The sequence below is a fragment of the Aethalodelphis obliquidens genome, unplaced genomic scaffold (assembly GCF_003676395.1).
Source record: "Aethalodelphis obliquidens isolate GAN/ISIS:26980383/991018 unplaced genomic scaffold, ASM367639v1 scaffold9, whole genome shotgun sequence".
Classification (NCBI taxonomy): domain Eukaryota; kingdom Metazoa; phylum Chordata; class Mammalia; order Artiodactyla; family Delphinidae; genus Aethalodelphis; species Aethalodelphis obliquidens.
This window is the reverse complement of record NW_020837953.1, coordinates 40,626,352-40,638,246: the sequence shown is the minus strand read 5'-3', so window position 1 is coordinate 40,638,246 and position 11,895 is coordinate 40,626,352. Positions and strand designations below refer to the sequence as shown.

At 57.6% G+C, this 11,895-nt stretch overlaps 1 protein-coding gene across 2 annotated transcripts; it reads right to left on the bottom strand.

Annotated features, from left to right (window-relative positions):
* Positions 1 to 6,387: 6,387 nt before the first annotated feature.
* HSPB7 (heat shock protein family B (small) member 7) lies at positions 6,388 to 10,260 on the bottom strand. Of its 2 annotated transcripts, none has more exons than XM_027110046.1 (3): positions 9,949 to 10,260; positions 9,371 to 9,516; positions 6,388 to 8,200 (listed from the first exon to the last, which is right to left on the bottom strand). In XM_027110046.1, the coding sequence occupies exons 1-3, from the start codon at positions 10,127 to 10,129 to the stop codon at positions 8,021 to 8,023; spliced, it is 507 nt and encodes a 168-aa protein (XP_026965847.1). In that variant the 5' UTR covers positions 10,130 to 10,260; the 3' UTR covers positions 6,388 to 8,020. The 2 variants fall into 2 exon arrangements, with proteins under 2 accessions (XP_026965847.1, XP_026965848.1); XM_027110047.1 differs by having other exon boundaries at positions 9,371 to 9,504; positions 9,949 to 10,255.
* Positions 10,261 to 11,895: the final 1,635 nt, after the last annotated feature.

The following is an 11,895-nucleotide window of genomic DNA, read 5'->3' as shown; positions in this document are numbered from 1 at the left end:
TCACTAACACAGCAAATTCTGAAGGAGCATCTCCCACATGCCAGGCCCTGCAAAGTGCTAAAGAAGATACTACAGCTTTCTTGGAGCTTGTACTCTTGGGGGTGGGGAAGAAAGGTTAAACAACCTAATAAAGATGATTTTGAACAGTGTAATGAGTGCTGTGTAGAAACTGAAACAGGGGGCTGGGATGGAAAATGATAGGGCAAAGAGCTTTTCTAATACACTGATTGGGAAAGGCCTCTCTGAGTGGGTAACAAAGTATGATCTAAAAGATGAGAAGGAGCCAGCACTGCGAACCATACTCCCTAGGGTCACCTGGTTGGCATCTCATCCCAGAGCAGGAGTCAGAACCTCCCAGCACAATGGGCAGGGGTAGCACATTGCCTGCTGTCAGCTCACGTGCAAGTGTGTACGTCACTAGGGATCACCCGGAGGGCACAGGACTCAGGATGGGAGAATCAAGGGCCCAGGTGGGATGGGAAGTAAGGGGAACTGGCTTCTCAAGAGGGGGCAGAAGTGCTCAGAAAGGGAATGGAGTATCATGTTTGAATGAATGAAAATAAGAGATATTATTTATTGAGCTGCATACCAGGATTATACTGCCCTCTAGGGATACAGAAAAGGGGGCTGGGGGCTTTGTCCCTACCCCGCAGGGCAGTCCTGTCCTCAGCAGGAAGTGGGGGTTGCTGTGAGGGGAGGTGTAGGTCTAAGAGATGCACAGAGCTGTGTGAGATTCATCTGAGGAAGAGTGTCTCAAGGCTCTTGGATTAAAATTGCTGAATGTTCATTTATTCAATGACGGTTTTACTAGGTTCCTACAAACACTAGTGGCTAACATGTACTGACCATTTGGTCTGTGCCAGGGATGTGACATCCTCCAAGTGTCAGTACCGGGAAGCACTGTTTTGTACCCATTTCACAGATTAGAGAATAGAGGCACAGAGAGGTTGAGGAATGCACTCAAGGTCTCATAGACTAGTGCAGTTGGGATTCGAACCCAAGCCAGCCTGGTGCTCAATTTCTTGCTCTTAACTGTAGAGCAGATGGCCTCTCATCCTGGCAGGGTCTCTTCTAAACAGAGGGGATCTAGAGAGAGCAGACCCTGTCCTCAACGAGCTCACAGCCTGGTGGGGGAGGCAAGAAGAAGGTGACTATTGCAATAGCTTCTGGTAAGTGCAACAGTAAGGGCACAGAGAATGATGTTGGTGCTGGAGGAGGATGCCCAGCCCATTAGGGAGAGGAGATCAAGGAGGGCTTCCTGCAGGAAGTGGCATCTAAACTAAAATCTGACCAGTGAGTGAATCATACAAAGGCAAGGGGGCCGGGGTGGGGAGTGTTCCAAGGAGAAGGACCAAAGTTATTCAGTCTGGCTGGAGTATTCATTCACTCACCAAGTATTTGTTGGGCACCCACTGTGTGCTACTCTCTGGGCTAGACCCTGGGATGGAGCAGTGATAGACAGACAAGACCCTGCCATGAAGGAGCTTATCCTCCAGCTGGGGGAGACAATGCATGTACACACTCGAAGCAGAGAGGCCAGAGAAGTGACAGGGACCATATCATGTGAGGCCTTGCAGGCCACGATGAGGTCTTTGTTTTTTGTTTGTTTTTTGGGCAGCGCTGCATGGCTTGTGGGATCTTAATTCCCCCATCAGGGACCGAACCTGGGCCCCCCGCAGTGAGAGCACGGAGTCCGAACCACTGGACCGCCAGGAATTCCCGAGGTCTTTTTATTTTATTCTGAGATGGGGATCGTTGGAAATTGTGAGCAGACAGCAACATGACCTACCTTTAAAAAAATTCCTTAGCTCTTGCGCTGGGATAGGAAGGCAGGGGAGGAAGCTGAGGAGGCTGCACCTTAATCCAGGCAAAGGGGGTGATAGTCTGGATTAGGGAGGTGGTGAGAGAATAGTCTGGACCACATTTACCCACCTCCTCTTTCCTCCCCCTGCTGAGAATCACTGGACTAGAAAAGCCCAAAGACGTCGCTGCAAAGGGAGTTTGAGACCCACAAGGAAAAGTGTGGGGCTGCGGGTCTAGCTTTGCGCCAGTAGGTGTCGCCCTATCATCAGAATGGAGGCACCACCCCCTGGTCTGGGTGGGGAGGGCGGGAACCTGCGCGCCGAGGGGCCGGCGCCAAGGGGCCAGCCATCTGGTGCGGTCAAGTTTTCAGAAGCCAGACTTTCATTCTAACCAGAATCCCTCTCATCTAGAAAAATAACTACTGATATTTTTATGTGCACCACCTCAGTTCTTCTCACACTAGACCCAGGAGGTGGGTATAATTTTTGTTGCCGTTTTACAGGTGAAGAAACTGAGGCACAGAGAGATGAAATGATTTGCCCAAGGTCACCAACTAGAAAGAGGCAGAGCCCAAATCCCAATCCCAAGCAGTGTGACTATGTAGTCATAGCATCATAACCCTGTACTGTGCTGTAGGTGCTCTGTTCATGTGTGTTGAATGAGTGAAGGAAGGAAGAATGAACATTCTCCAAGGACCCAGCCTAGGGCCTGGCAGTGTGTAGGGAGTGTTTGGGGGTCGAACACGTGAGTGAGGCCCTCACTGAGCTGGGGGTACGCAGGTGCAGGAGAACAGCTCAGTCTCTTCACCACAGTCCTGTGAGGTGCTGTCCCATTTTACACATGTGGAAACTGAGGCTCGGGTAGGTTAAGCAACTGGCCCACGGTCACAGATAGTAAGTGGCAGAGCCAGGGTTGAAATGGAGGTAGTTCGCCCTTCGAGCTTTACCTACCCACAATACTGCAGGAATTTACTGAAAAACTGTTGAGAGAATGAATCAACAAAGAGATGAAAGACTTTACTGAACCAGTGAGTGGAATGTGTGAATCAGTGAATGTGTTTCCAGGTTGGCAGTTATGCCTAATCAGGACTGTGTCCCCAGTGCCCTAAAAGTGCCCGATACATAATAGGTGGTCAAGAATTGTGTGGGAAGGAAAGAAGTAAGGAAGGGAGGGAGTGAGGGAGGAAGGAAGGAAGGAAGGAAGGAAGAAAGGAAGGAAGGAAGGAAGGAAGGAAGGAAGGAAGGGGGGGATGAAGGGGCAGATTTACTGTCCTGCTCTCTCCTCTCTGGCTCCCTGGGGCCAGCAGCCTCACTTTGTGCCCTTCAGGGAGGCACCTCAGAGGGTCCCCACTCGGTCTAGCAGCCCTCAGGCTCCCATGGAAGGTTGACCCTGGGTCCAGGCCCTGGAGGGCCTCAGAGCTTAGGACTGGCCTGGCTGGCTGCCCAGCGTGAGCCCCAGGCCAGCTGTGCTGACTGTAAACAACACCTCCTCCCCTGCCCAGAGGCTCCTGCTAGCCGACTCAAGTCACCATGCCCCTCAGGACCCTCTCTTGTTTGAGGGCAGAGCCAGAGGGTGGAAGCTTGGTTTTCCCTGTTCAGAAAACAAGCACAGAGATTTTAACAGGAGCTTAGCATTTATCGAGCTTATACTAAAACACCATCTCTCTCTGGTTGCTCACAGCAGCCCTGGGAAGGGGTTACTTGATCTTTGTTTGTGACGAGAAATTAAGGCTTCCAGGTGCTTTTCTCCCCCACCTCTACCACCAGGACCCAGACAGGTCTTCTGAGAGGACCCTGGGGAACATACCTTTTAGCTCCGCCTCACCTGCTTTTCCTGGAAAGAAGACCCCAGGTACAGGGCAGCTCCTCTGCCCTACCAGCCCAAGTCTTGGTCTTTTTTCTTTTTTAATTTATTTATTTGGTTGCACCAGGTCTTAGTTGCAGCAGGCAGGCTCCTTAGTTGCAGCAGGAGGTCTTCCTTAGTTGCAGTAGGAGGGCTCCTTAGTTGTGGCTCACGGGCTACTTAGTTGCGTCACGAGAACTCTTAGTTGTGGCATGCATGTGGGATCCAGTTCCCTGACCAGGGATTGAACCTGGGCCCCCTGCAGTGGTAGCACAGAGTCTTAACCACTGTGCCGCCAGGGAAGTCCCCCAAGTCTTGGTCTTGATGGAGCCAGAGACAGTGTGGGTGAACTGGGGGTGTCAGGATCCAAATCTAAATGAAATAACAGGGCTCTAAATGAGCCCTTCTGGGCATTTTCAATGCATGGCATATGTGGGCTAGAGTCAACCACCATGTGCCAAGCCCCTTAAGTGAATTACAGAACCACCACAGCAGGTAGATCCTATTAAGCACCATTTTATGGTGCAACGGAGGCACAGAGAGGTTAAGTTACTTACTCAAGGTCACAAAGCTCAGGAGCAGCAGAGCCAGGATTTGAAGCCAGGCGCTGTGACTCCAGAGTCCGCAATTGACCCTCCACCCTCTACTGAGGCCTCTTAGCTTTTAAAAAAATTCTACAAACATTGACTTAGCTCCTTTCCCATGCCAGGCTTGGGAGCAGGAGGGCAGAATAAGGCATCTTCTGCAATGGCAGAACTGGGATCCAAGGCAGACTGGGAAGAGGATGGAGGCAGGGGGGAGATGGAGGGGTACAATGTTGGAGGTGAGTCAGGGAAGGGTGGCCTGGGGATGGGGGGTTGGTCTGGTAGAGAAGCTCTGGCCTGCAGTTCTAGAGTCCTGGGTCTTCACCTCATCTCTGTCACTGACTTGCTGTGTGACCCTGGGCAAGATCCTACCCCTCCCTGGGCCTAGGTCCCACCATCAAACCATGAGGAGTTTGGAATAACTCCCAGAGGACACAGGGCTGGCCAACCAAGCCTCAGGGTCTGCCCTCACTCCCAGGCATGTGCTCCTTTCATCTGAATTTGAGCTTCTTTTAAAGACAAGTTTTGGACCTAGGGTTCTTTGGGCTCTGTCTGTGACTCCGAGCTGGTAGCTCTGGAGGGCTTTCTGGAGGAGGAGGCTTTTGGCCTGGGCTAGGACTTTGAAAGTGATGGAACCTCCTAAGTCCTCCACACCCCTCTGGCACCACCTGACCTGGACCTTCTTGCAGGTCTCTAGCCCTAGAAGGCTGCATCTTTTCAACCGCCTCGGCCTCCTGCCCACCCCCACTCCAAAAGCTCTAAGATGTAGGAGTTCCCCTTCCCTATACAGGAAGGGAGCAGGGGAGCTGCCTCGGCCCTTTGGTGGTGGGGGACTGATCTGGGGTGACCCAGCAGAGGACCTTCTAGAGTCACAGACAATGATTCAAATTCCAGCCATACCACTTCTAAGCTGGGTGACCTTGGGCCAGTTGCTTGACCTCTCTGAACCTCCTGTCCTCCTTGGTACCTACCTTGCGTTTGTGATTGTTGTGGGGATGAGCATGTGTTTGGCACACACTAGGTGCTCAATGGATGGGGCTGCTATAATCATTCTTCACGGGGCGGGGGCGGGGCCCAGGGCCCGCAGCCAGGCCTATATTTAGCCTAGAAAGTGTGGGGGGCCAGTGGAGACAAAGCGTGGCGGCCAGCCCAGGCGCCAGGAGGCGGAGCCAGCGAAAGAAAGCCTGCAGTCCCCACGTCCCCGCCCTCCTCTTCCGTAGGGTCACCTTGGCAGGAGGGCACCTTCACTCTACGCGTGCCTAGTCCCCAGCGGCCGCTCTGTCCGCGGCGCAGCCCTCATCCTCTAAAACCGGGATCTGGGGAGGGGGCTGCTGGGGCCTGCGGGGTGGGGAGTATTCGGCCCCACTGGTGACTTAAGGAAATGCCCCCTTTCCCAGCCCAGCTTCCTGCCAGCCCGGCCCAGGGAGGGACGCCACTGGGGTCGGGACGCCAAGGTGAGCCTGACCCCAAGTGGGGGTCGAGGGAGGGGGAAAGCTGGTCCGGCTCCTCCCCGCAACTCCTCGCCGATGAGTGTCGGGCTGCAAATAGCCCAGTGGAATCAGTGAGTCACGGAGGCTGGAAATACCGCGCCCCCGCTTCCCTCCCCTCCTCCCGTCTGCACAGAGCTGCGCGGAGGAGCTCCGCGGAGGAACTCCGATTTCAGTAGCGCCTGGGGGGGTGTGTGTGAGTCCCTCCAAAGGGTACTCAGACTCCCTGAACCAGTCAGCTTCCCAGCCAGGTTTCAGCCGGGCTGTGCCCCTGGGGCTGTGTGACTCTAGGCTAGTCACTCGGCCTCTCTGGTCGTCAGAACCCATCTGGTACGAGATAGGCTTCAAGAGCAACCCCGTGCAGCTGGTCCAACTTTGGTGTCCCTGTGCCTGGGACAGTGCCTGGCAGGTAGTAGCAGGGGTTGGCAGTTGGAAGAGAAGGCGATGCAAGGTTTTTCAGAGAAATAATTCCCAGATTATTGCCCTGGTGGGCCTGGGAGCCAAAGGAGGGGGCCGAAGGACACCCACATTTCTGTGAGGTCTTGAACTTTGCTTGAACTACCACCCCTGCCCCCAAATCTCAAGAAAGGTATGTCTGTTCATCCCCGGCCTTCGCACTCTGCTGCCTCCAGCCCCATCCCAAGTTTGAGAACTTCAGGCGGGTGTTCTCCAGAAGTCCATGATTCTGTTGTTTATTGTGTGTGCAGGGTACAATGCCAGAACCCTCCTCTGCGCCCCCCACCCCGAGTCATTTCCTAAGGGCCCCAGAATGGCAGGGATGAGAGGGCACCTTACAGAACACTGACCAAAGAGGTGCAGGGGGCTGAGGCTGGCCTTGCCACTTGCTCCGGGGGCCCTGACTAACTGGGAACCACCCTTACCCATCACCCCTGCTTCTGTATGTGGGAGACTGAGCCAGGGTCACGGGGGGCAGTTGGGGCTCCCCAGAATGAAGGCAGACGGGAGGTCCTTGCCCTGGACTGGGGACTGGGAGGGAACTGGGGTGGGGACTCTTCCTGTGATTAGGACATTCTCTAGCAGGAAACTGTGGGCACAGGGTGCACAGGCTGAGAGGCAGAATAAGGAGAACTACCCCCCATTGCACGGAGGGCTGGGAGGGCGGTTTGAGAGCAGCTTCTGACATTGTGGGTTAAAATCCAGCCATCAGAGGTTAAGCTGGGCGCTCAGCTGTTCAGACTCTGTCCCCATTGAGAAGAATGGAGTTTGCAAATCTGATTTTAGAGCATTCCAAATTTGGCTTTAACCAGTGGTAATGTTTAGTATTTGAAGGACAAAGATAAGTGTGCACGTGCGCACGTGCATGTGTGTACGCCTGTTTGTGTGTGTGTGTGTGTGTGTGTGTGGTATACACACACCAAGCCTATAGCTTCGCGGATTATAGAGGACAGGATGGGGGAGGTGAATGGCCACAGGGGAAGGTTGGCAGGAAGCTGGGGTCCTACCTTGAGGACCCAAAGCCCCATGCATGCTTCCTCTGCTGGGTAAGCTGTCTGCAGTGGAGGCAGCCCCGGGAGCCCAGGTCTCTGGGTGGGAGGGAGAAGGATTAGCCCCACCCCTTGGCCCAGGCTTACCTGGGGGCATATGAGCAGGTAACAGACGGTTCACACAGTTTATCACGAACCAGCTGTATTGGAAAAACCCCATCTATATACAGACACAGTGTGGCCCTGCGCTGGCACAGCTGGCTGGCTGGGGCACCTTGTGGGCAGACAGCCTGGCAGCTGGTTCGGGACTTGGAGGGCAGCATAGGGGAAGCAGACCATCATGGCTGTCTCTGGCCTCCTTGTGCCCGGGCAGTTCACTTTCGCTGGGCACCTCTGCCTGTGATCTCCCTCTGCCTCTCCCGCTCCCCTTAGCCAAGGGGGTCCCAGGTCCCCAGTCCCCCTGCCCCTGCCCTGCAGAGACTCCATAGATCAGAATTTGTCTGTCTGTCCTGCAGATTATTTGCCCAGAGATCCTGCCTGTCCCAATCCCCCTTCCCCAAACTGGCTTCGTCGGGATCTCCTGTTCTCCATCCCAATCCCTTTATTCTGGATTAAGTGAACGAGGCCATATCTGGAATCTGGGCGCCACGGGTGAAGCAAGGGGGTCCCTGGCCTGCCCTGGGTAGAGCAGAAGGCCACATTTGGAGGGGATGACCCACCTGGGGTCTGGGGTTGAGGTGTCAGGGCCTGAACCTGGGCTGAGATGTCCCGGAAGCTGTCATGAGGGGGTCAGGAGAGCCACCCTGGCCGGCCAGTGGGGGAGAAGATGGGGGAGCTGGGGGAAGGGAGTGGGAGGCCCTCAGATTTTTATCTCGGTCCGGAAGATCTGCTGGACGTGCTCCGTGTGTGGTTGGCGCCGAGCCCGGATGGTGAGGCTGCCGTCCTCCCGCAGGGCCGAGGTCACCGACGTGGGGTCCACGTCCTCCGGCAGTTGGCACTTGTGAGCAAAGGTGTTCATGACCGTGCCGTCAGCTGCCAGCTGGGGAAGGGGTAGTGGGTCAGGGCAGGCTGCCCCCCACCCTTGTCCTGCTCACGTCAAGCCACAGCCCCTGCTCCCCAGTCTAACCCCAGCCGGGCCCCCTGTGCCGAGGGGTTCTGCTCTCAGGTGCAGAGGCCCGGTCTAGGGGCTGGCCAGGGCTGAGCAGGGACAGGTGCCGAGGTGCTTAGAGGAGCTCCAGTGGTCCTGGGGGAGAGGCAAGGGCTTGGTGGGGGAGCTCAGATGGGGAGGAGACTCAGTGGCAGAATCTGGGGCTCCTGAGCAGCAAGGAGGTGGCACAGAGCAGAGCTGAGCCCTCTTGGATACCCGGATACACGGTGTCTACCGTCAGGGCTCGGCCGGCGGCCCCTCCTGCGTGACTCAGCCAGCACATAGTGTCCAGAGGAGCCTGGGGCGGCTGAGTCACTGGTGAGGGTGGCAGGGCTGGCACGTGCTGCCCACTGGTCCTGGTGCGCACAGTCCTTGGCTTCCCTGAGAGGCGCCCCTCGGGCATCCAGCCTCCTGTGCCCAGGGGAGAAAGCCAGGCCAAGGGGGATCCAGAGGCAGCCTTGGGCTGAGCCTCTTCCCTAAGGAGCAGCAGTGGCTCTGGCCCGCTGGGGGCAGCATCCCTGTGCAGCCAGGGCCACACCCTCCTCCAGGGTGCAGGCCTCCTGGGAGCTGGGACTCAGAGACCCTAGTGACCAAGTGACCCTGAGACCTGTGGGTGGAGGGAGTGTGGGGTTTGGGGTGTGTGTGACCCTGAAGTGCAGGGCCTCTGTGCAACCTTGGGCCTAATTCAGGGGTCCAGAGGTGAGGGTCCAGCGAGCCCCCCACCTCTCCAGATGCCCACAGGAAGGGCTATCCTGCCTCAGCCACGATCTCCCTCCTCTCATCTCCCTTCTCACCTCCCTGCAGCATCCCTCCCCCCCCCCTCCCCCATCCCCTGTGGCTTCCTCAGCTGCCCTGGACTCCGGAAGAAAGCATCTGGGAGCCTGGTGCAGAGAGAGGCAGTAACGGGGGTCCCGTGGCCGACCAGCTACAGGAGCGAGGCCTCTAGTTTGTCCTGGGGGTTGGGGGGTACTGGGCAGGGTGCAGGGTCCCAGGATGAGTGGGGACACGGGGCAGAGGGTACAGGCGTGGGGCCCAGGGTCTGGGGGCAGGGAGCGGGCTCACCTTCTCAGCTCGCACCTCGATGTTGTTGTTGGAGGTGGTGACGATGATGTCTTCAGGTGAGAAGTCGCTCACGTCCACGGCAAACTCATAGGCATCTCCCAGGGTCTTGATGTTGCCCTGCCCCCCGGGACGGGCTGTGGGGAGGGCTGGCACTCAGAACCCAGGTCTCCGGCCCCCCCCTCCGGAGGGAAGGGGCTGGCCGCCCGGGCCTGAGCTCCCCCTCAGCCGTAGCTGCCACCCTCCCTGCCACCGGCCCTCTTGCAGCACACCTTTTCCGCCTGGGGGGTGGGGCCTTACCCAGCACAGGTGGGGCGGTGTGTGTATATGTCTGTAGTGACCCACCCCAGGCCTGGAGTAGGGGTGCATGTAGCTGAGCCCCAGGCCAGAGCTGTTTCTTGAAGGCCTGCCTGTTCTCACGGCCACATCTGTCTCTGTGGCCGCATCTGTCCCGGTGGTCACCCGCGGCGGCAGCTGTACGGCACCTGCTCCCAGCAGCTCGGCAGCTGCAGCCACGGCGGGGGGTGCGCTGGAGCAGGTGTCCCCTCCCTGGGCGCCTCCCCTCCCCACGGAGGACTTGCCTGGGAAGGCCAGGGGCTCCGAGTGGGGCCGCATGAAGCTGCCGAAATCCTCGGAGAACATGCTCAACGCCTTCTCCATGGGTGGCTCCTGGGCGGGAAGGGTGTGGGAGGCTGAGGAGGAGGAGGAGGAAGAATGGAAGCTTCTCTCCGCTCTGAAGGTGGAGGAGGTCCTGTGGCTCATCCACGGGCGGGCGGCCGGGCCCTGGCCAGTGGGCAGGGTGGACAGGAGGGCGCGTGGGCAGCAGGCTCGGAGGGAGCGTGCCGGGCCCCGGCTGCCGCCGCTTTATAAGGCCCGACCGTCCCTGGGCGCGGGGCCAGCCCCTTGTCTACCAGCTAAATTTAGTCCTCTCGGTGGCCCAGAGGGGCTGGAAATCTTCTCCAGTGAGACGGCCCTGCTGACAGTCCAACACAGGCAGGCCCAGGAGGCTGAGCTCACTGCCCGGCATTCCAGGCCGATAACTCCAGCCCTGGAGCCTCCCACGGCAACGAGGTGGGGACCCACGCTGTCCCCTCACCACTCAGACCCCTGGGCCCACCTCAGGACCTTGTGTGTGTTCCGTGTTTCTGTGTCTCCCCCACCAGATTGCAAGCTCCTTGAGGACAGGGTTTTCTCTCTCTCCATCCCCTCTCCCCCAGAGTTCCAGCCCTTGGGGAGAGGGATCTAGGTGTGGGTGATCAGGGCAGAAAGGCCCAAGCCCCTGGCTCTGGGGAGAGTGGGAGATGCAAGGTCAGGAGGTCAGGGGTGCATGGAGGACCCGCACCTGCTGGACCCCTGTGTGAGGCGAGGGGTTCCCTCCCTCAGGGCAGATAATGTTCACAGCCATCTCTTAGGAAGGACTGAGACAGCCCCGGAGGGGGGTATAGAATGTGCAACTGTTCCCCTGCCAGCTCCCACGGGGACCCAGATTTCATGCTTACCTCCCTCCCCACCCCCCACCTCCCAACTCTGGAACAGTTCGGGACCCAAGAGGAGAAAGCTGAGGCCGGGCTGGGGCTTGGGCCTGGACTCAGGGGAGGAGAGCAGATAATTTAGTAATGGTCCTTAACAATATAGAAGGTTATGTTCCCAGGAAATGTCTGCTTGACCTCCAGCTCAGAGGAGATGCTGGGGGTGGCAGCGGGCAGGGTCTCAGTCAGAGGTAAAGGAGACTTCCGCAAGACAATCATTCTAGCTCTGACTTCTGAGGTGCCTGCTGGGCACCGGCTCCTGGCTGTGAGCTCTCCAGCATGGCCTCATTTGATCCCCGCACGGCTCAGGAAGGAGATGGTATTCCCATTTTATAGATAGAGAAACAGAGCCTCACAGAGAGCCTGGGGCTTGCACACGCACAAGTGGCAGAGCTGGGATTTGAACCCTGTCTTATCTGATCCAAACCCTCCAGGAGGCCAGGGTGGCCTGAACATTCGTGTATGGAGACAGTCTGGTCCCGAACGCCCCTGAGAAGCACCTCTGCCCATGCACAGATCATGCGGGACCAGGGGATGAAGCAGGGAAGGCCGTTCTGGGAGGCCGGGGGGTCCTCTGCTGCCCAAGTTGCAGTGTGGGGCCTCTGCTCCCCCCTCCAAATCCTGCCCTTCCTTCCCAGATCAGCTCCGGTTCCTCCTCCTCCATGGAGCCCTCTCTGATTGCTGCAGCCCACACAGGGGGGCCTGCCCAGATGCCCGCTGTACCAACTGGCTTTGCCTACCCCAGCACCTGAGTGTGACATGGTCCTCCTGGGTCCTCTCTCCCCTATCAGACTGGCAGTTCCCTGGGTTAGGGGTTCGCCTGTCTCCCCGTTAGATTGGGGGCTCCTGAAGGTAGGGACTGTTTCTCTTTTCTCTGGCTCCCACAACACTTCCTCCCTGCGGCGGTGGGCGGGGGGGTCCATCAACACGGGTAACCACTGGTGCCGGTAGTCTGTGAAGTGGGGTCAGGGTGGTGGCTGGAGCCAAAGGGGTCTGTCG